The following is a 23343-nucleotide window of genomic DNA, read 5'->3' as shown; positions in this document are numbered from 1 at the left end:
AAAGTGAAAAAGACATATGATGTTTCTTATTTTTAATACTTATTTATACATTATATTAAAATATAACTATTAAATGGAAATGTAAAGACAGCATAATCCAAAACTCACAGAAATAAGAACATTGAGGTTCAAAATTCTTAAAGATTAATTTAGTATGAGGACTCAGACCTCTTGTTTCTCTAGTATACAGCTTTTCTACCATAACATACTTTCTCAGTAAATCTGGCAATATCATTAACCCTCTGTCTTAAGATACAAGGAAAACAGCCAGGAGATAATGTTGTGTCCCAACTAGTATTATAATAGTAATAATACAACCACCTATCCCTACAAACAGCTGTGGTAACAAGCTTCTAACTTCTGTTCATGGTAGAAATTATGTCATTTGGAGCTGTGATCACCAGGTCAACTAGCTGTAATAGGAGTTAAAAGTAGAAGGAACTACTTAGAAAAACAGTAAGAAGTATCAGAGTTCATCAAGACACAGCCAAGATATGGTTACTGAGAGATGGATGAACACATGCTTTGAAATATTTTTCTCTATTTAAATCTCTAAGGATTTTCATTAGATATGGTCAGAATTAAGACATCCATCTAATGTCAGCTACAAAAGAGTTGCATCCACTGAAAATAAGGAGAAAAGGGAGTTAGAGAAAAGACACAGAAGAGAAAAAAAGAAGAGGAAAGAAAATGTAGAGTAGGAATAAAAAACATTTACAATTCTTAGGCAAAAGTGCCACATTTCTCTCCACAGGTCTCCCCAGTCGTGAAGAACCGTCCCTGATTTGTAAGTATCATAAGTGAGTTGTGGCCTTTCTTCAACAGAAATGGAGTATATACATTCACACAATCATTGCATTTTTGAGGATGAGAAATTCGATGTCATCCAGTGTAAACTTCTGTATGGTCATGATCTACTATATATCATTAATAAGTGGATCAACAAACAACTTAAGTGGCATTAAACTGAATACCTCAGGAAGGAATTTGCTCCACTTTTGAAAAGTTCTCATTGTTTACACAGTTTTTGTAATGAACTGAAATCATCTTTCCTTTCTAATCAGTTTTAGTTCTATTCAAGAGCATACGGAATAAATTCAATATTTTTTTCTGACTATATACTCTTATTTTATCCATTCCTAATAGATACATACTTAAGATCCTCTTTATTAGGGTCATTCCTACAAAAACTGTTCATAATACAGATTATGTCTGCAACTGTCCTATTTTTACATCTTCATTATCCTCTCTGTTCTTTTTGGATCACAGTCAACCCTGCTCCTTATAGGTTTAGACAATCTAATATTTTTTGAAGATTTGATTTGGTAGAGTAGAAACATATACAAAATGAAAATTATTGGTATAGTACTTTTAGTGTGAACGTTAATTTTTAAAAACATAAATGTTTAACATCTGATTCTTGGGAAACAAACTTCTACTTGTAATATATCCCAATTTCATGGTAGTAAATCATGGTAATTCTCTTGCCATGAACAATTTCAACCTATCAATGCAGCTGAAACTTAATAGTCCTCTGCTATGAGCCAATATAAAGAGTACCAGAACACCATTGCTCTTGGGTTAGTGTGATAGAAAGGAGAAAATAACAATAAAAGTAATAAGTAAAAGACCTGATGAAAGGAAGAACGTAGGTTACACTGGAGAATTTGTCATCTTACTTTAAAGAAAACTTGAAAAAGATGCCAAGGGTTTAGGTGTTGCACTGCTTTGGCTTTTACTATTTCACCATTTCTCCCTAATCTGAAAACTGCTGTCAACACCACTGATTCACATATCTTGCTCTGGCTGCTGCCAAGTCATTCTCTTTGTTTATTGACTCTCAATGGTTCTCCATTAGTCCCAGGGCTTATATTCAAATAAGGAGGCACTATCAAATGCTGATGCATTCCAATTTACATTACTAACTCTAATTATCTTAACTACCACCCTTGCTTCCACTTTATTTTGAATATTTAGATAAGATAGATAGATAGATAATTACCAAAAGAAATATTACTCTAATTACCTAGGGAGAAACTTCTCCTGACTTCCTCTCCTTAATCCATCTCTACACCTGAGAATAGTTAAGTTTAATTTCACCATGTTACTTAAGGCCTTATATTGCTATTGTCTATATATTTCTCAATATCACCCACTAGGTTCTTGAAAAATAGAGGTAATGTTTTATTACCAGGGCATAGTACAGTTCCTGGTACCATTTGTTGAATAAATGAAGAAATGAAATATTATAATTCTTTGAACTCTTCCAGTTTAGACCATATAATATTAAAATTAATATATAGTACTTGGCTCATAAAAAAATGGATGTTTGTGAACTTTGGTTGGTTTCTCCCTGCTAAAAAGCCCAAACCTAATTATCTTCCACTTGTTATGTGCTCAAGATACATATGTTAACTTTAATAGTAGTTTTAGAAAAATAATTTATCTAAATTTAGTGCAAAAGAAGGCCAATTCCAGATGAGTTGGGTATGCTTTATTATTTTGGAATACTCATTCTTCCTTTTCATTGATATAACAACTCCAAATTGACAATGAATGTAAAATACTTACCAGTCACATTTTTGGTAATATTTTTTCCTCGATTGGTCAAATTAGCTGTTTGATTCTTTCTGTCATTTGTTTCCAATACAGGCAAAGATAGGGAAACTTTTCTTTCTTTTTGTGGTTTATTTGGAGTTTGGGGCAAGAAAAAGAATGGTATGGAAGAAATAATGGAGAATAGTCCAGACGCAAGGAAATTAAGCCACCAAGCTCCAACCCAACGAGAATCATTAGGAGTTATCCTGACAGTGCCTAGAATAAATAATTAAAGAAGCCAGTCAAAAATCATTTTGAAATACAATAGGTTCAGGGAAATAATGGTATGAAGAAAGTAAACTAAATTTCCTCAATTCCAAGACACGATTTTTTTTAATTTTAATTTTTTGTCATCTCTGAGACTAGGATCAGTCTAACATTTGATGACATAATGCAACTGATACTGTCTAGGAATCAGTCATGATATTGTTGTCATTGCCTGAGCTTGTGTGCACTTGATGGCTTTTCTGATTACATGACTGGACAATTTCTATCACTGGACATTTAAGCTTGCAGACCATTTAATAACTACCTGTGGAAGAACTATGACGTCTCATTGTTGTCTGAAAATGTCTATTGGCACAAGCTAATAAAATCAAGAAAGGGTCAGCAGTGAAATGTAAGCAGTTTGCAAGAAATACACTGAGCCAATACAGGGGCTTCCCACCATGCCTGAAATAAGTATTTTCAACTCTCTTGACAGCACAGAGGATAAGAAAATATGAGTTTAAAAGTAACCCTGAAGAGTTAAGACTCTAAATGTTAAGGATAGTTTAACCATTTTATTTCAATCATATTTTTCTTTAAATCATGAATAAGAGTACTATGTAAATGCTATATCTCAAGTGTAAATGCACTCTTTTAACAGGTATAAAATAAACAGTCTAAGTAATAAAAAAGCCTATCTGAGTTATCAGCAAGATAGCATAATAGGAAGGACTGGACCCTTTTTTCTTTCATGAACATACTGATTCAACAATAATATGCAGATCAATTCCATTAGTGAAAAATCCAGAAACTCATTGACAGGCCATTGTACCCCAGGAATGTGCAATATTAGCTACATTGACACTTTTAAGAAGATTGGAGACACCTTTTTGCTGTTCCTCTCCTCATTATAATACCATGCATTCAAGAAGAACTAGAAATTTGAAAGCGTATGCGAACACTTGCAATAGCTCTTTTCCCTGGCTCAATATAGACTGAATATAAGAAAACTGCATCTCCAGCTTATCCCTGCGGAGAGACAGAGTGGGACTGCACATCCAAAATTGTAACTTTTCAGGTACTACCCTTGCGACTGTCTTCTATATCACCTATCTTGAAGTGTTGACAGGACCCAGCACATACCAGACCTTTGGAGGCTACAGAAAACAAAGACGGCAGCTTGAACTAGTATGTAAACATTCCCATAGCTCCTGGCCCATAGCTTAGGGCAGAGGGACCAAGTTAAAAAAACTTAAAAACAAAAACTTAACTCCAGCTTCTCTATGGGGAGGGAAATATTTCGACCACACACCTAACATTTCATCTTTTCTGTGTCCAACTCCAGCAGCTGGTCATTGTCTTGCCTATCTTGGGGCTAGGCATATGCTTGCTTCCAATGGGCTATAAAGAATGCAAAAATGGTGGCTTAAATTAGCAAATGAGCACTTGCCACACCTCCTCCCTGCTCCCAGTTCTATGCAGAGTGAGGAGGTAAAAAACAAAAGGAAACAAACAAACAAACAAGCAAACGAACAAAAAATAAAGAAAACACTTCAGTTTTCAAATTCTCCTTGGGAAGGCAAAAAATTGTATAGCATGTGAAATAATCAAAATTTTCTGGGAATTGACCAAGAAACTGGGAGTTAGACAGTGGCTTCTCTGTCCACTGTCTAAAAGTGCTCATGAGACCCTACATACTCTAGATTCTGGAAGTTCCTAAGAAAAAGATAGCAGTTTAAACAAGAATCAAAATGTGAGAGTCCGACAGAAGCTCTGCCTGGGTTGAACGATGAAAGTTTTCTCCTATATAATACCAGTTCGTGAAGACTTGGAGGCTGATATGGTTTGGGTATTTGTCCTGTTCAAATCTCATGCTGAAATGTAATATCCAATGTTGGAGGTAGGGCCTGGTGGGAGGTGTTTGGGTCATGGGGGTTGATCCTTTATTGCTTGGTGCTGTCCTTGCAATAGTGAATGAGTTCTCAGAAGATCTGATTGCTTAAAAAGTGTGTGGCAGCTCATCTCCCTCTTGCTCTTTCTCTCAACATGTGATGTGTCTGCTCCTGCTTTAACTTCTGCCAAGAGTAAAAGCTCCTTGAGGTCTCCTCAGAAGCTGAGAGAATGCCAGTGCCATGCTTGTACAGCTTGCAGAATCATGAGCCAGTTAAACCTCTTTACTTGATAAATTACCCAGTCTCACGTATTCTTGTATAAGAATGCCAGAATGGCCTAACACAGAAAATTGTTACCAAGAAGTGGGACATTGCTATAAGGATACCTGAAAATGTGGAATTAACTTTGGAACTAGGTAATGAGCAGAGCTTACAAGAGTTTGGAGGACTCAGAAGAAGATAAGAAGATGAGGGAAAGTTTGAAACTTCTTGGAAACTGGATAAATGATTATGACCAAAATGCAGATCGTGACATGGACAATGAAGTTCATGCTGACAAGGTCTCAAATGGAAATGACAGTTATTGGGAGCTGTAGCAAAAGTCACTCTTGTTATGCCTTAGCAAAGTGCTTGGCTGCATTGTGTTCATACCCTAGGGGATCTGTGGAAGTTTGAACTAAAGAGTGATGACTTAGAATATCTGATGGAAGAAATTTCTAAGCAGTAAAGCATTAAGGATATAAGTTGGTTGCTTCCAACCTGCAATGCTCAGATATGAGAGCAAAGACATGACCTAAAGTAGAAAGTTATATTTAAAGGGGAAGCAGAGCATAAAAGTTTGGAAAATTTGCAACCTAACTATTTGTCAAAGAAAGAAAAAGAGTTTAAGTAAAAAACTGTCTCAAGTTGCAGAAAGACATTATAGAATGATTTTTAAGTGAATTCACCAGAAATATACAACCCAATATATTCACTCAATCTCAAAAACCCAAAAGCTATAAAGCAAACATGGACAGAACTGAAAAGAGAAATATAGAGAAATACAATACAATCATCTCTTGGTATCTGTGAGCAATGGTTCTAGGACTCCCTATGGATACCAAAATTCAAGGATGCTCAAGTCTCTTATATAAAATAGTGTATTACAGTAAGCCCTCCATAGTAGGCTGATGTCATAATATCTCACTTTCAATTATAAATAGAATAACCAGAGAGAATACCAATGAGGAAACAGAGGACTTCAGCAACATTATAGACCAATTGAACATGACAGACACATAGAGAATACTTCACTCAATAAAAACAGAATGTATACTCTTTTCAAACAGAAATGGAACATTTTCTAAGATAGACCACATGTTATATCACACAACAGGTCTTGATAAATTTAAAATTAAAATCATACCAATTATCTTTTCTAACTACAGTGGAATAAAACCAGAAATTAGTATCAAAAAGAAAAGTAGAAAATTGTAAAAATATGGATATTAACAAACTTTTCAATAATTAAATTGTCAAAGAAATCAAAAGGGAAATTAGAAAATATTTAGATACAAAGAGAATAAAAAGCAAAACATTCTAAAATATGAGATGCAGCAAGAACAGTAGTAAGAGGGAAGTGTTTAGTAATAAATATCTACATTTGTAGGGTAAATTTTATTTCCATATTCAAAAAACAGAGGTTATTTCTCTAATTTATGGTCACTAGCAGCATCTGGCATTGTTTGCTCTTAATACACACTGATAAATATCACATAATTATGCTAGTAAAAAGTAAAGAATTATCTCAAATAAACAACCTATTTTACACCTCACAAAATTATAAAAAGAAAAACAAACTAAGGCCAAAGTTAGCAGCAGAAGAAAAAAGATTGGAGAAGAAATAAATAAAGAATAGGGAAAAAAATTTTATCAACACAACTAAGTGTTGATCTTTTTGAAAGATAAGCAAAATTGACAAACTTTAGACTAAGCAAAATAGAAAAGACTTAAACAAAACAAGAGCTGAATGTAGAGACATTCAATTGAGGCTAGAAAAATAAAACAATCATAAGAGACTGCTATGAGAAATTACACATCAAAAATTAGATAAGAAAGAAAAAATAAATTCCTGGAGACATAAAACACAGAAAATATAGAAAATATAAAGAGATTTACAAGTAATAAAAATATTGAATTAATAATCAAATACCTCTCAACAAAAAAACATAGGACCAGATGGCTTTACTGGTGCATGTTACTAAATAGCTAAAGAAAATATTAATGACAATCCATTCTAATCTCTTGCCAAAAATTGAAGCGAAGAGAACATCTTCAAACTAATTTTATGAGGCCAGCATTATTCTCATACCAAAGCCAGACAAAGACACCAAAAGAAAACTACAAACCAATATCTCTGATGAAGACAGAGGAAAAAAAATCCTAAAACAATACTAGTAAACCAAATGTAATAGCATATAAAAAGGACACTACACTACATTCAAGGGGGATTTATACCTGAAATGCTAAGTTTAACAAATATCACCAAGTGTAATGTAACACATTAACAAAATAAAGGACAAAATCTACATGATCATATATGCAGACGTTAAATAGCATTTGATAAAATCCAACAATGTTTTGTGATAAAAACTTTCAACAAGCTAGGAATAGATAAAAATCGCCTCAGCAAAATGAAGTGCATATTTTAAAAGCCCACAGCAAGCATTAAATTCAAGAGTGAGAAACTGAAAGCTTTCAGGAACGAAGGAAAATGGCCATTCTCATCACTTCTATTCAACATAGTCCTGCCATTTTATGCCAGAGCAATTAAGCAAGAAAAAGAAATAAAAGGCATTCAAACTTGAAAGAAAGAAGTAAAATTGCCTCTACTTGCAGATGGCATGATTTTGTATACAGAAAACCCTAAAGATCACACACACACACACACACACACACACAGACACCTGCTAGAATTGAATAAACACATTCTGTAAAGTTGCAGGATACAAAATCATTATATTACTTATATTTCTATGCATTAACCAAGTACTATTTGAAAAGACATTAGGAAAACAATTCCATTTACACTAAAATCATAAAGAATAAAACATAAAAATAAATTTAAGAAGGTGAAAGACTTGTGCATGAGATACTTCAAGACACTGAGGAAAGAAATTAAAGTCATAAATAATTGGGGAGACATTCTGTGTTAATTAATTTTTTGAAGGACTTATTAATATTAAATGTCCATACTACCCAAATATATGTAAAGATTCAATACAATACCTACCAAAAGCCCAACAGTATTTTTACAAAAATATAACAATTCTAAAATACATATGGAACCAAGAAGGACATCAAATAGCCAAAAAAGCATTGAGAAAGAATAAAGCTGCCTCACATTTCCTAATTACAAAATGTATTTTAAAATTATAGTAATTAATACAATATGTTACCAGCATAAAAAACAGAAATATAGACCAATGGAACAGAACAGAGACAATAAATGGGGTAAAAAAAAAAAAAAAAAAAAAACATGCAGAATAAAATAAAATATTATAAATCATATATATATGAAAAGGGGTTAATTTATAAAGCATATGAGGAAATCCTACAACTCAATAGCAAAAATATAATAACTTGATTAAAAATTTTGCAGCAACTTGGATGGAACTGGAGGACATTATTCTAAGTGAAGTAACTCAGGAATGGAAAACCAAATACTGTATGTTCTCACTTATCATTGAGAGCTAAGCCATGAGGATACAAAGATATACAGATTGATGTGACGGATTTAGGAGGCTCAGAAGGGGAAAGATGGGAGGGGACTGAGGGATAAAAAGCTACATATTGGATACAATGTACATTACTCAGGTATGGGTGCACTAAAATATCAAAATTCATCATTATAGAATTCACCCTTGTAATTAAAAACAACATCTACCCCAAAAGCTATTGAAATAAAAATTAATTAATTATTAGTGAGTAGAATGGTGGCTACCAGAAGCCAGGTGGTTGGGAGAAGAGTGGAGTTGAGGATTTCGGGTCTGTCCTCAGACCCTGGCCTACCAATGGATGAAAGGAGTACTCAGACACAGGTATGCAGTGAAAAAGTGGCTAGGGGACTGCGGAAGAGTGAGCAGCAGTCCCAATAAGCTGGCGCTGCTCGCTTTTATTTAGTATAGACATAATGCTGAAAATCTGGAGCCAATAATGTTAATCTGTGGGCAATTAACGTTATTGTTCCCCCTTACAGGGAACAGTCACGTGCGTGATGGTCAAAGGTCAGTTTCTGGACAACATGGGTAAACAAGCCTATTTAGATAAATTCCTCTATACTTCCTTGTACCTATTTCTCGCCCTCTGCCTCAGGGTAAGAGAACAGCTGTCATCAGCTTATTCTCCCATGAAGCTTTGCAGAGCTTTCTGACCTTTCAAAAGGCCTGCTCTTTCCCTATAGCTTCTTCCACCACTCTGACAGATCTCCCACATGAGGAGATATTGGTCAAAGCATGTATAATTACAATTAGATAGGAAGAATACATTACAGAGATTTATTGTGCAGCAGCGTGACTATTCTTAACCACAATATGTTGTATTTTTGAAATATGCTGAGAGAGTAGATGTTAAGTGTTTCCACTACAAAAATAAGTATGTAAGATAATGCATTTGTTAATTAGCTAAATTTATTCCACATATATATATATTTCAAAACATTGGAGTGTACATGATAAAAATACAATTTTATATATGTCACTTGGTGGCTGATGCCTGTAATCCCAGCACTTTGGGAGGCCAAGACAAATTGTATCGCCTGAGGTCAGGAGTTTGAGACCAGCCTGGCCAACATAGTGAAACCCCATCTCTACTGAAAATATAAAAATTAGCCAGGTGTGGTGGAGGCACCTGTAATCCCACATACTCTGGAGGCTGAGGCTGGAGAATCACTGGAACCCAGGAGGCAGAGATTGCAGTGAGTCAAAATCACACAAGTGCACTCCAGCCTGGGTGACAGAGTGAGACTCTGACTGAAAAAAAAAAAAAAAAAAGTAAATTTGAAAACACAATTAGGCTACATACCTGAATAGAAATTTCTCCAAAGAAGACATACAAATGAATAACAGCTCAATACAAAGATTTTCAACATCACTTATCAGGGAAATGCAAATCAAAAGCACAAATCCACTCTTCTCCTACACCTTACACCTGTAGAATGGCTACCATTTAAGAAAGAAAGGAAAGTGTTTGCAAGAACGTGGAGATATTTGAACACTGTACACTGCTGGTAGAATACAGAAAGGTATAGCCGGTATAAAAGGTATTATAAAGATTCCTCAAAAATTAAATACAGAACTCTCATATGACCCAGCAATCCCACTTCTGGGTACATATATAAAAGAACTGAAATCATTATCTTGAAGAGACATTTGCATTTGCATGTTCATTGCAGCATTATTCATAATAGCTAGCTGTAAAAACAACCTTATGTCTGCTGAGGGATAAATGGATAAAGAAAATATTGTGTAGACATAATGGAATATTATTCAGTCTTTAAAAAGAAGGATATTCTGCAATATGTGATAACTTGGATGAACTTTGAGGACATTAGGCAAAATGAGCCAGTTACAGAAGGACTTATACTGCATGATTACATTCATTTGAGGAACATAAAACAGTAATGCTCATAGAAGCAAAGAGTAGAAAGGTGATTGTCAGTGATTAAGGGGAAGGGGAAGCAGGGAGTTGTCAATGGGTATAAAGTTTCAGTTATGGAGTTCTGCAGTCTCTACAGGAAGACGAGAGCAGGGAGTTGCTACACACTTTTGAGCAAATAAATCTCGTGAGAATTCACTCGTTATCATGAGATCAACATCAAGGGGGATGGTGTTAAACTATTCATGAAAAACCACGTTTATCACCCAATCACCTCCCACCAGGTCCCACCTCCATCACTGGGGATTACAATTCTACATGACGTTGGCGGGAACACAGATCCAAATCATATCAGCTATTGTTGATCAGAATCCTTACATAAACAGTTGATTAAAACATGTTTTGTATGTTATACGTATTGTACATAGTATTCTTACTATAAAGTAAGCTAGAGAAAAAATATTATTAAGAAAATCACAGGGAAATAAAACATATTTACTATTCATTAAGTTGAGATGGAACATGATAAGATCTTTCTCATCTCTTCACATTGAGTAGGCTGAGGAGGAGAAGGAATGGGAGGCACTGATCTTGCTTTCACTAGGTTAGCAGAGGTGGAAGAGGTGGAGGAGTAGAAGGGAAGGCAAAAGAGGCAAGTACATTTAGTAACTATTTCAGAAATACATCATAATTTCTATTTGACTTTGTGGTTTTGTCATTTCTCTAAACATTTTTCTAAATGGAACTAATCCTTCTTCCAACATATGCTTTAGTTTCAGTGCCCACAATAGAGAAGAGACCCGATTGTAAAAGAAGCCAAAAACAGTCTTGAATTGTCAGAATCCTTCTGTTAGATAGCCTAATAACAATTTGTTTCTGGCACTGCTGGTTCTGTGTCTCCATCTCCATCATCTGATGCTAGTTCTCAGGCACTCATCTGCATCAAGTCATCTTCTGTTAATTTCTCTGATGAAGTACGAATTAACTCTTGAATTTCTCCAATACCTATATCTTGAAATTTTTACTCCTCACCTTTTATTCCATATCCATAATCTCTTTCATAATTTTCTTGATTGGCCATGTTGTTAATCCTATGAATTTATGTGCAACATCTGAACAAAATTTTCTCTGGTAGAAATGTATTGTTTTGCACTTAACGACTTTCCCTTTTTTTTTTTCCTACAACAACAATAGCATCTTAAGTAGTGCAATTCTTCGAGTCTTTTATGATGTTCTGCCTATCAGGATTTTCTTTGATAGCACTGACAATCCTTTCCATAGAGTATCATCTGTAATGATCCTTTGCAGTTTCTTATGACTCCATGATCTAGAGGCTGCATTAGAGACATTGTGGTGGAAGAAATAGATCACTATAATGCTCTTGGTGTTGAACTTATGGGGTTCTAGGTGACCAGGGGCATTGACTAATATGAAAAGAACTGTGAAGGCAGTCCCCTACTGTCAAGCTACTTCCTGTCTTCGGGAACAAGGCATTGATGGAAGCAATACGGAAAAAGAGTTCTAATTGTTCAGGCCTTCTTTTTGTATGACTAGAAGACTAGCAGTTGATTTTTATTTTTTCCCTTCAAGGTTTGGGAGTTATCAACTTTGTAGATAAGAACAGTTTTGATAATAAGCCTGACCTCATTTGCACAGAATAGTAGACTCTATCCCTTCCTGCCTTAAATCCTGGTGCTCACTTCTCTTCTTTATTAATAAATGTCCTTTGTGGCTTTTTTTCCCCCACTTTCATCTGCATTAAAACCCTGCTCATGCAGATATCCTTTCTCAATGATTTTCTTAGTGGAGTCTGAAAACCTCTTCACTTTCTCTCCTTTGGCGGAAGCTGCTTCTTCTGTTATTTTGAAAATTTTTAAACCCAAATCTTTTTCTAAAATTATCAAACCATCCTTTGCCTGCATTAGTTTCTCCGGCTTTAGATCCCTCACCTTCCTTTGCTTTAAATGGTCATATAATAACTTCATTTTTTCTCAAGTCACATTAAAGTCTATGGTTATGCCTTTCTTATAAAAGTTTGCAGCCACATAACAATGTAATTTTCAATATGAGATACAATGGTATATTACTAAAAGTGCAAGCTTTTGTGCCTGCTGGCATAGCCTCAGCAATGCCATCATGAATTTCCTTTTTTCTTTTTTTGTTTTTTACAATGATCCTTATGCTGGATTCATTTGTATTGAAACAATGGGCAGCTGAAGACCTCAATCTGCATATATATCAAGCAATTCAACTTTTCTTGTAATGTCCTGACTTTCTCAGTTTCTTAGGAGCAGTTTCAGCATCACTAGTGACAATTCATGTGGCTCCAATGGTGTTATTCCAACTTTACAGTAGTGCACTAAACAGTATAAAAATACATAAGAATCACAAGCATATTTTGCTGCAATCCACAATTTACTGGAGAGAGGAACTGTTCATGTGGAGATAATTAGTGTCACATGGTGTTTTAAGCAGGTGCTTTCAACACAGCCTTATTATTACAATTACAGGAGGTGCTATGAAATTATTACAGCAGTAAAGTATGTACTATAGTCAATTTTATAAAATTATGCCTTAATAGTACATCTTCACATTTGTTTTCACTTCTCTTGACTGCAGATGACATAATATGAGGTATATATGTGTTTCTGTCCTTAAATTTAAAGTTTAACTTTTAAAAAAATGAACTTTTATGTTAGAATAAAATAAAATTAGAATTAGTAGAATTTGGCTGAGAATCCATCTGGTCCAGGGATTTTTTTGGTCAGTAGGTTTTTTATTACTAATTCAGTTTGATAACTTGTTATCAGTCTGTTCAGGTTTTCACTTTTTTTCTGATTTAATCTTTGGAGGTTGTTTCCAAGAATGACTCTACTTCCTCTAGATTTTCTAATCTGTGTGCACAGAGGCATTCATAATGCATTTCTATGGGAGTTGTAATGTGATCTCTGTCATTTCTGACTGTGCTTAATTAGATCTCCTTTTTTTATTTGTTAATCTAGTTAACAGTCTATTAATCTTTTTATATTCTTTTGAATAACAAATTCTTGGTTTTATTTATCTTTTCTCTACATTTTGCATCACAATTTCATTCAGTTCTTCTCCGATTTTAGTTATTTATTTTCAGTTTGCGTTGGGGATGTCCTTTTTTTTCTGGTTAGTGTAAGTGTAAGATTAAATTGTTAATTTGAAATCTCTCCGCCTTCTTGATGAAGGCCTTTAGCATGGTAAACTTCCTCTTAACACTACTTTAGATAGATTCCAAAGATTTTAGTGAGGTATGTCTCTCTTTCATTTAATTTCAAAAAATTCTTTTAATTTCATTCTTAAGAATTACTCAGGAAAAGTTGTTGAATTATCATGTTTTGGGTGGTTTTAAGAACTATTTTTGGTATTGATTTCTATTTTTATTGCACTTTTGTTTAAGAATGTGCTCAAAAACTTTTAATTTTTGGAATGTATTGAGACTTTCTTTATGACTGAGCATGTGATTGATCTTAGAATACAATCTATATGCAGATCAGAAGAAAGTATATTCTGTTAGTGTTGGGTGGAGTATTCTGTGGATGTTTTTGGATCCAATTGGTTGAGAATCGAGTTTAAGTCCAAAATTTACATTTTAATTTTCTGCTTAGATACCTAACACTGTCGGTGAGTTGCTGAAATCTTCCACTATTATGGTCCGGCTGTTTTTAGTTTCCTTAGGTCTCTAAGAAATTTTTTTGTCAATCTGGATCCTCCACTTTTGACTCCATATATATTTAGAATAGTTAAGTCTTCTTGTTAAATTGAACACTTTATCCTTATATAATACCCTTCTTTATCCTTCTTAACTGTTTTTGGCTTAATGTCTGTTTTATCTGATGTAAGAATAGTGATTACGGCCCTGTTTTGTTTCCTGTTTGCATGGATAGATTTCTTTCCGTCCCTTTACTTTGATCCTGTGGGTATTATACATGTAAAATGTGTCTTTTAAAAGATAACAGAAGGCTAAGTTTTGTCTTCTTATGAAGTTTGTCACTCAGTGTCTTTTAATTGGGGCAGTTAGCCTGTTTACATTCAGGGTTATTATTTATATGTGAGATTTTGATCACGGCATCATGTTGTTAGCTGGTTGTTTCATAGACTTGGTTGTGTAGTCACTTTATGTGTCTGGGCTATGTATTTAAGTGTATTTTTGTCGTGGCAGGTATTAATCTTTTGTTTCCATGTTTAGCACTCTTCTAGAGACCTGTTATAAGGCTGGCCTAGTGATAAGAAATTTCCTCAATGTTTGCTTGTCTGAGAAGGATTTTAGTTCTCTTTCACTTATAAAATTAATTTGGTGGGATATGAAATCATTGGTTGAAATTTCTTTTCTTTAAGCATGCTGAAAATAGGCCCCCAATCTCTTCTGGCTTGTATGGTTTTTGCTCAAAGGCCTTCTACAAGACTGATGGGGTTCCCATTGACAGTGACTTGATCCATCTCTCTAGTTGCCCCCCAAAAAATCTTAAAATATTTGTTTCTTTCATATAGACTTTGGTGAATCTAATGAGTAGATGCCTTGGGGATTGCCATCTTTATAGTATCTCAAAGGGGTTCTCTGTAATTTATGAATTTGCATGTCAATCTCTCTAGTAAGATTGAGAATATTTTCATGGACTATATCTGCAAATATGTTTTACAAGTTACTTACTCTCTCTTTTTCTCTCTCAGGAATTCCAATGAATCATAGGTTTGGTTTCTTTACCGAAAGAAACCAAATTCCTAGAAGTTTTCTTCATTTTTAAGGGTTTTTTTCCTTTATTTTTGTCTGATGGAGTTAATTATAAAAACTGGTTTTCAAGCTCTGAGATTCTTTTCTCTCTTTGGTATGTTCTTCTGCTGCTAAAGGTCTGAATGTATTATAAAATTCATGCAGTGTTTTTTTTTTTTTTTTTTTTTTTTTAATTCCAGAAGTAGTATTTGTTTAATGGCTATTTTGTCTTTTAGCTTTTGGATCATTCTACTGGAATTATTGAATTCCTTAAATTGTGTTTCAACACTTTCCTGAATCTCAATGAGCTTTCTTCCTATCCAGATTCTGAATTGTCTGTCTGTCATTTTAGTCATTTCAATGTGGTTAAGAACCATCGCTGGAGAGCTCAAATGCACCCATTTTAAGTTTAAGGTATATTCTTACCTTTTGAATTGCCAGATTTCTTGTTGATTCCTTTTAATCTTGAATGGCTGGTGTTTGTTTAACTGTGGTACAAGTTCAGTATGGTCAGTTGGGTTAATTTCTGGGATAAGACTCTGTACAATATTTTTATTTGTAGCTAGATTCTTGCTCTCAGTTTCATACCCAATATATACTGGCAAACTATATTTGAAGCCAGGCACCGTGACCCAAGCCTGTAATTCCAGCACTTTGTGAGGCTAAGGTGGGAGGATCACTTGAGGCCAGAAGTTTGAGATCAGCCTGGGCAACATGGAAAACCCTGTCTCTACAGAAAATAACAAATATTAGCTAAGTGTAGTGGTGTGTGCCTGTAGTCCCAGCTACTTAGAAGGCTGTGGGAGAATGACTTAAGCCAAGGAGCTTGAGGCTACAGTGAGCTATAATTACTTCTCTGCACTCTAGCCTGGGTAACAGAGCGAGATACAGTCTCAAATTTTATATATATATATGTATATATACACACACACACACAGTGTATATATATATAAACACACATATATACATGTGTATATATTTATATAGATGTTTATCTATGTTATCTATGTTTATCTATAGAAATATAGATGTTTTAAATTGAGCTGTAATCCAGTAAATGGTGCTTAAGAGTAATGGCTGCCAGATAAACTGTTACTCAGGGGCATAGCTCTTTTGTTTTTCAGTGTGTTTACAACAGTGCTTGTGGCAGCAGGGAAGACAGATGACCCCCATAACAGGCCTACTCCTGGGCCTTGGGGGATGCCCTCTCTGGTCACTGGTACCACACTTGTGTTTCCTTTGTTAGGAAACTGTTCTGAGCCATGGAGCTCCCTCAGGCAGAGGCAGGAGCTAGCAGACAGGACACAGCCTTCCTGGACTGGGCCTATGAAAAGAGGCATGTCTCATTCTGCACTGGCCCATGACCCCATGCATCTCACCCCTCTCAGTGTTCTGAGATTGGGGGCTCCTCCTCTGCTTGAGTGCTTGGCACCAATCTCAGCTCACACTCCCAAGCTATGCACTGCAGCCCTGAAGTTTTGGGACTAGCCTGTGGCTCCATTGTCTGGTCCTTCTTGTTCAGGCAGTAGCTACACTGGGGGATCTGAAGTGCTCCAAGGACACTGAGGAAGTACCCAGGTGGGAGTACTGGAAAAAACCCTCAGGCTGAGCAGTGGAGGCTGTGCTGTGCACATGTTCTTGCAGGTGTGGCCAGGCAGAGGTACTGGGAGGAACTGGCGGGCAGAAGGGCCTACAGTACAGATGTGTCCCAGCTCACAGGAAAGTTGGCCCCACTCTCTCTTGGCTCAGCAGTCAGGTGAGTTGAGAGCTACTTGGTGGAAGAAAGGGAGCATTGGATGTTGGACACCTACAGCTGTGTTCTGCTGCAGCTACCCAATATGCAAACCTCCCTGGGTTCAACGCTGGCTGTAGTTCTATTTCTGTCCACTCTCTGGGCAGGTGCCTCTGCCTGTTCCACTGTCTCTGGGGATTGTGGGTTCTCTTGTAGGTAGGATCCCAGATGTCATCAGCAAGAATAGGTTGTTCCACTGCCACTTTACTCACCCCTTAGCTGGAAACTATCTCTGGTGTTCAACAACCTTGCACTGGGTTTCCAGTTTTCTCTCTCTTCAGCCTCAGTGTCTGTGTCACCTCTCTATTGACTTTCAGTGTTTTCTCTCAAAAGATATGCTGGAAGTATGTTAGTTTATTCAATAATTTGGGCTTCCTCAGTGGAAGTGGTGCTTCCTGAGTGTGTCCAGTTGGCCATGTTGTCCCCTCTAATAAGTTTAACTTCTTATAATAGATTTGTGTATATTTTATGGTAGTAAATGATAAAACAGTTTAGAATCTAAACATACTTTATGCATTCATGATATGCCTTTTTCTTAGAGTTTTCTATATTTCTACACTATGTAATTCATCTATAAATTTTCTCAAATTTTCACAAATCTCCTCAAAGTTTTTCAATATATTTCTTGAAAAAATCTGTACATAAGTGGACAAGCATAATTTAAACCTATTTTTCATGGGTACACTGTATGTTTCAAAATCCATTAAGAAGGTAGATTTCATTTTAATTATTCTTACCACAATAAAAGAAAAATAATAAGAAATAAAAAAGCGTATGCATACAGAAACACACACACCATAGAAGGTTGTGGCACAATTAAGTGGTGCCATTACTCTGATCTATAAGAAAACTCGTTAATATGAGATAACATTGACTTGATTACAAACTATCTAGAAATAATTTATTTTCAAGTATGCACAGATTTAAACTTGATCTATATGATCATATTGTGTCATAATCAACAACTCAGACTTCAGGAAATGATTGGTTAAATCAGTGACTCCATCTACACGCAAAGTATTTATTCATCATCTGTGACAAATGTAATTTTGATGACTTGTTTTTTCTGTTCTTTCACTGTTCTACACATACTAACTAAGGGTCATAATCTCGCTAGATAGGACCTGAGAAATAGTTTTTCTTGGCTTACTCACAGTCTTAAAAATTGAAAAATTCTACATAAAAATTTTGGATTTTGGATTTTCTTGGAAACCAATCAGAAGTCCTTGTCAATGCAGGGCCTAAATTTGTGCATTAAAAGAATAAGCCAGAGCTGAGGAACACATGTGCTTTTGGACCTGTGGGGAGAGCAGTTCACAACCAAAAAAATTCTCCTATTCTAACCATCACACCCTAAATTCCTGTTCCTGGCACTTTTTAGTCATTTATTTTACCTCTTCAGCTCCATTAGGCATTGGAGTTTGCCAAAGTATACTTTATAAGTGAAGCTCATACTCATCACTGAATAAGAGAAGATACAATAATACCTGAACATTCAATGTTAGAAATTGTATTGTGATAAATTATAAAATAATGTAATGGTTTCTTAATAGAGAGCTTATAAAATAATTTACCTAAGGACATTTACCACTTATTTCTGTACTCTTCATGATAAAGCAATGATGAAACTGGAGTTGAATGAGTAGAAATAATGAACGTAACATGTAGCTACTCTAAGTCATATGTCTAACACTGAACATGTAAAACATTTTATCAAGTATTTTCTTTATAGTTTTAGATTAGCAAACATTTTCAAGCTTTTGGCCGTTGCTGGCCCACTGTGATGTCTATCTCATCGTGGAAATGGATCCTTTGATCTCTTTGGAATGATCTATTGAAGTCCTAGTGAGATAGAAAATCATATTTATTTATTCACAAATATAACTAATTATTATTTGCTAAGAACATGTCATTCTGTCATGTGGTAAAGAGATGGCAAGTAAGCACACAAATATTAATAGCTCATTGTGAGAAGGGTTACAATAAAGGCATGCTCTTGGCTATTCATTTGGGACTAATAGAAAGTGGTGAAGTAAGGCTTCTCTAAGAGGAGCCATATTTTGGAAGAGACTTCAAGATCTATGCAAATGAAAAAAGGGAAAAGTTTTACCAAGTGTAAATGCAGAGAAATGTGAGATTACAGGGCACAGTAACTCAGTCAATACTTGAATAAGGTATGGATATTAATCAAGAGAAGGAATAGAGGGAATAAAGTGGGTTTGGAGGTAAGATGATGAGATCAGATTTTGACATATTGCGCTTTAGGGGCTAATAGGATATCTAAGAAGGGAAAACATGAAGAGGAACTGGAAATATCAATTAACACAAATGATAGAAATATACCTATTTATAGATCTATAGTAAAGTAGGTAGAAATCGATTGTGTTTCACTAACAACAGAAGCAGATTATACTGAATTGAGAAGTGGATGGGAGGTGAGAAGGTGAGATATCTTAGCTAATTTAGTTGATATTTTCCTAGGTGCTTGGCTCTGAAGAGGAATAAAAAAAAGATTCAGCTAGAAAGTTGTGTGGGGGTGTAAAAAACTGTAGCTATGTATAAAGATGGGAAATACTTGAGTGTGTTTGCTGAATCAAAGAGAAGATGGAGATAAAGAAACAGGAAGGGAGAATCTAAGCTCCAGCTAGATCTATCAGCATTGGATACAGATGGATATGTTTTCCACTGAGTTGGGAAAGAGAAAAAGAAGATAAAGACAGATATGGTGCAAGAATATTTTTAGGGAAAAGGGCCTGAAGTTGAGACAGTTTTTATAACATGGCATCACCTTCACCTATGAGATAAGAAGGAAAGTATGCTCTGAGAATGAAGAAGAAAATCATAGATTTTATTTATGTATTCTCTGCTTTATTACTTTGCTCAACAAGTACTTACTGAATGTTGCCATATGCCAAGCCCTCTGCTAGGACCAGGGAAAATGACCATAAATTACACAGTGAAGTCTCTCAAATGACTCCAGCCATAAACCAATGAAGCAGCCACAAGAAGACTTTAGCAAAGCAAACTTTAAGTTCTACACATCAACATCCAAGCCACCATCAACTGAAAAATAAAATTTACTTGACTGGGCCATCAGTTTGGGAGGGAGACTTTTTACATTTGGTTATTTTGGCCCACGCTCATGAAAATAAATTTGTTTACATTCTCTCATTTTACACTTAGCTGTAAAAGATAGTATAAATGGGAGCTAGATTTTATATTTATTCTGATTAGTAATGCATTTATTTCCTACTTGTAACTTTCTAATTATATTAAGCAAAGGACTATTGAAAGAGTGAATTCAGTTATTTGGAAAAATGTTTTCTGTGTGTGTGCTTAGAAAGACATTATCATGGTACCTTGTTCTGGTTGCACTTACTTAGATCTACAGATCCAATATCCACGTATATTTTAGAAAACAGAGATCCCAAGGTAAAGCCAATGACAGGACCAATCATTGCGATTGCATTCAATATACCTGAAAACATTATAAAGCAATTTTACTAGATGCCAAGAATGCATGGCTCTTATTCACCATGTTTTTAAAAGAAACATGATACAATACATATACCCAAATATATGTTCTAACAGGTGAAATAATAAGTTTAGTAACTCTACTATTTCAAAAGTAGACAAAGGGAAAGTGATCATATAATTTAATATTTTGTGTACATTACCTAAATACAAAGAAGAATGTCCTTCTTTAGCAAAATCATCCATGTAAGAAAGCCCCAGTGGTACTATGGGAGTCTCCCCTATGCCACGAAGCATATTGCCCATGAACACATACATCCACATGTATGACCCAGATTCCTTCACACAACCTATGTAGATAAGACAGTGTTTCATTGTAAACATTAATTTTAACATTTCTATTACAAATTCAACTACTTGTAAACTCTTACTCTACTCTTTTTTTTAAATTTACAAGTACAAGTAATTTATATTCACTTTGCAAACTTTGAAAATATGGTGTATTAGTCCATTCTTATGCAGCTAATAAATACATACCTGAGACTGGGTAATTTATAAAGGAAAAAGATTTAATGGACTCATAGTTCCTCATGGCTGGGGGGCCTCACAATCATGGTGGAAGGTGAAGGAAGAGCAAAGACATGTCTCACATGGTGACAGGCAAGAGAACATGTGCATGGTAACTCTCATTTATAAAATCATCAGATCTTGTGAGACTTATTCATTACCATGAGAACAGTATGGGGGAAACCGCCCCCATGATTCAATTATCTCCACTTGTCCCCACTCTTGGCATGTGGAGATTATTACAATCAAGGTGATATTTGAGTGGGGACACAGTCAAGCCATATCATATAGAAAAGCATAAACAAGTAAAAATTATCCGTAATCACATTGCACACAGAAGATCACCTCAAGTGTTTTTATATATCTTCCAGATTTGCATAAAATATATGCATTATACTCATTATGTCCATTATATATTTAAAAATCCAGTTCATATTATGAAATGGTATACACAGTTAACACTATATTATAACAATAGTTCCATGTTGTTAAGATTTTTTTAATATCAAAACTTTAATGACTGGACAGTAATGTGTTGATGAAGTTTCAAAATGTGTTTATTCAATATCTTATTTTTTATTTTCTTTTTTATTGTTTTATTCTGTTAGGTTTATCATGACTATAACTGTAAATAAGTCCTTTTGCAGTTTCCTGGTTATTTCCTCAAGATTAATCGATAATAGCAGAATTTCAGACTAAGTAGGTAAGTATATTTTTGTTCTTAATATATATTGATAATGAATCTCCAGAAAGATTTACAAATGTATACACTTTCAGCAATATATACAATGTGAAATCCTTTTTTGCCTCCATTTCGTTTCTATATATTTTTAGTCTTTTTCTATTTAATAGGTTTAAAAAAATCCTTAGCGGTACAATTTGCAATTATAATTTATAATTGGGTTACAATAGGCAAAAAATCTTTAAATGATACAAGAGTTTGCCTTTTGCATTGAAAGCAAAGTTATATGATTTACATATTTATACTATTTCCTCCTGTTTTACTTTAATACATATATTCTTTGTCAATTTCCTACTGAAAATATTCTCTTTTCTGATCTACTTCTAAACGCTTTTACATATAATATAGTCATCCCTTGTTATATTAAGGAATTTGTTACAGGGCTGCCTGTGTGTTCTCAAATTCATGCACACTTAAGTTGTGCAGTTGGCCCTGTGCAATCCAAATATAGAAAATGTCAGATATTCTTATTGGCAGGTTTATCACCCAGTTTGGATGGACAACATTTGCATGGAAGTGAAATCACATAGTTCAAACCTGTGTTGTTAAAAGGTCAACTGTGTACATAAACACTATAATTATGTCTGTAAGAGTCAAGTGTTTTCCTATTCATTCGTAATTAAATTTTGCTAATGAATATCACAACAATTTTTAGAGATGTAATTAAATTTATACATTTTGGAAGACTTTTTACTGTCAATGTTAATTCTTACCTTTCCCCACTATCTCAGGTGATGTTCTATTGAGTGATACAATTTGATTAATTAAACAGGTGGATAAGGTCGATGTTGAATTTTCTGATGAATCAATATTAATTTCTTTAGAATACCTGTAACTGTAAGAACATCACTGAATTGAACATTTTGCTTATCTACTGAATATTTTCACTTTTCCTAGAAATATAGAGAAATATTCCCCTTTATTTGCACCATTATCTTCCCCAAATTACCAGAATCCTTTCTGTCAATTTCCCAGCATGTGTTTTAAGAGATGTGATGGGTAAAAGTGAAACAGAAGTGTCCAGCAAGAAAGATGATTTGGTACACCCCAGGCTAGGTGGGTTATCACTTTCCTATTATCCTAGGAGTGGTTATATTTTGGTCAATATATGAAATACCCTGGTTTCACCTTTTTAAAAAGTAATTATTAATTGCATGTAACCATTCATCCTTTTGAATTATCTTCAAAGATGATCAGTCTGTCAGATTTTCTTTCATGGACACATATTCACACACACGCTCTAATGTATGACTCTTCAAAACGTAGTAAAAATAAAATCTAGTCCATTTCAACTAGATGAGAAAAAACTTGATAGGAATAACAGAGATGTTAATATCCATAAATAATTAGGTACCATGTGAGCTCTAAAGGCAGCCTACTGTATTCCAGGCATTATGCTCAGCTTCAAAGAACTAGAAATAAAATGCACAGTTTTTGTACTTATGGAATTTCACACTAATATAAACATATATGATAAAATGTATAAGTTTAATATACAAGGTCCTGAGTTGTCACAGAGACAAAGGATATGATCAGCTTTGCTTGGGGGTTGTGGGAAGAGATCAGAGAAGACATCAAAATAAGAATGATAGGTAAAACAAATCTTGAAGATGAATAGAAGGGTAGACAAAGAAACAAAGGTATTCAAGGCTGTAGAAATAATAGGTGCAAAGGTGTCACATATTATGTCATATTTAGA

General features: G+C 34.7%; 1 protein-coding gene across 1 annotated transcript in view; it reads right to left on the bottom strand.

Moving 5' to 3' along the window:
• Window positions 1–23343, bottom strand: part of SLCO1B1 (solute carrier organic anion transporter family member 1B1) — an 84989-nt gene that overhangs the window by 32181 nt on the left and 29465 nt on the right. Inside the window, exons 5-8 of the mRNA XM_023208936.1 lie at window positions 22358–22479; window positions 20539–20685; window positions 20241–20339; window positions 2572–2814 (exon numbers count right to left, since the gene is read on the bottom strand). Of these exons, the coding sequence (XP_023064704.1) occupies window positions 2572–2814; window positions 20241–20339; window positions 20539–20685; window positions 22358–22479 (611 nt within the window). The remainder of the gene's footprint in view (window positions 1–2571; window positions 2815–20240; window positions 20340–20538; window positions 20686–22357; window positions 22480–23343) is intronic.

Source organism: Piliocolobus tephrosceles, chromosome 10 (genome assembly GCF_002776525.5).
Source record: "Piliocolobus tephrosceles isolate RC106 chromosome 10, ASM277652v3, whole genome shotgun sequence".
Taxonomy (NCBI): Eukaryota; Metazoa; Chordata; class Mammalia; order Primates; family Cercopithecidae; genus Piliocolobus; species Piliocolobus tephrosceles.
The sequence above is the reverse complement of the archived record's forward strand: the minus strand, read 5'-3'. Positions and strand labels throughout refer to the sequence as shown.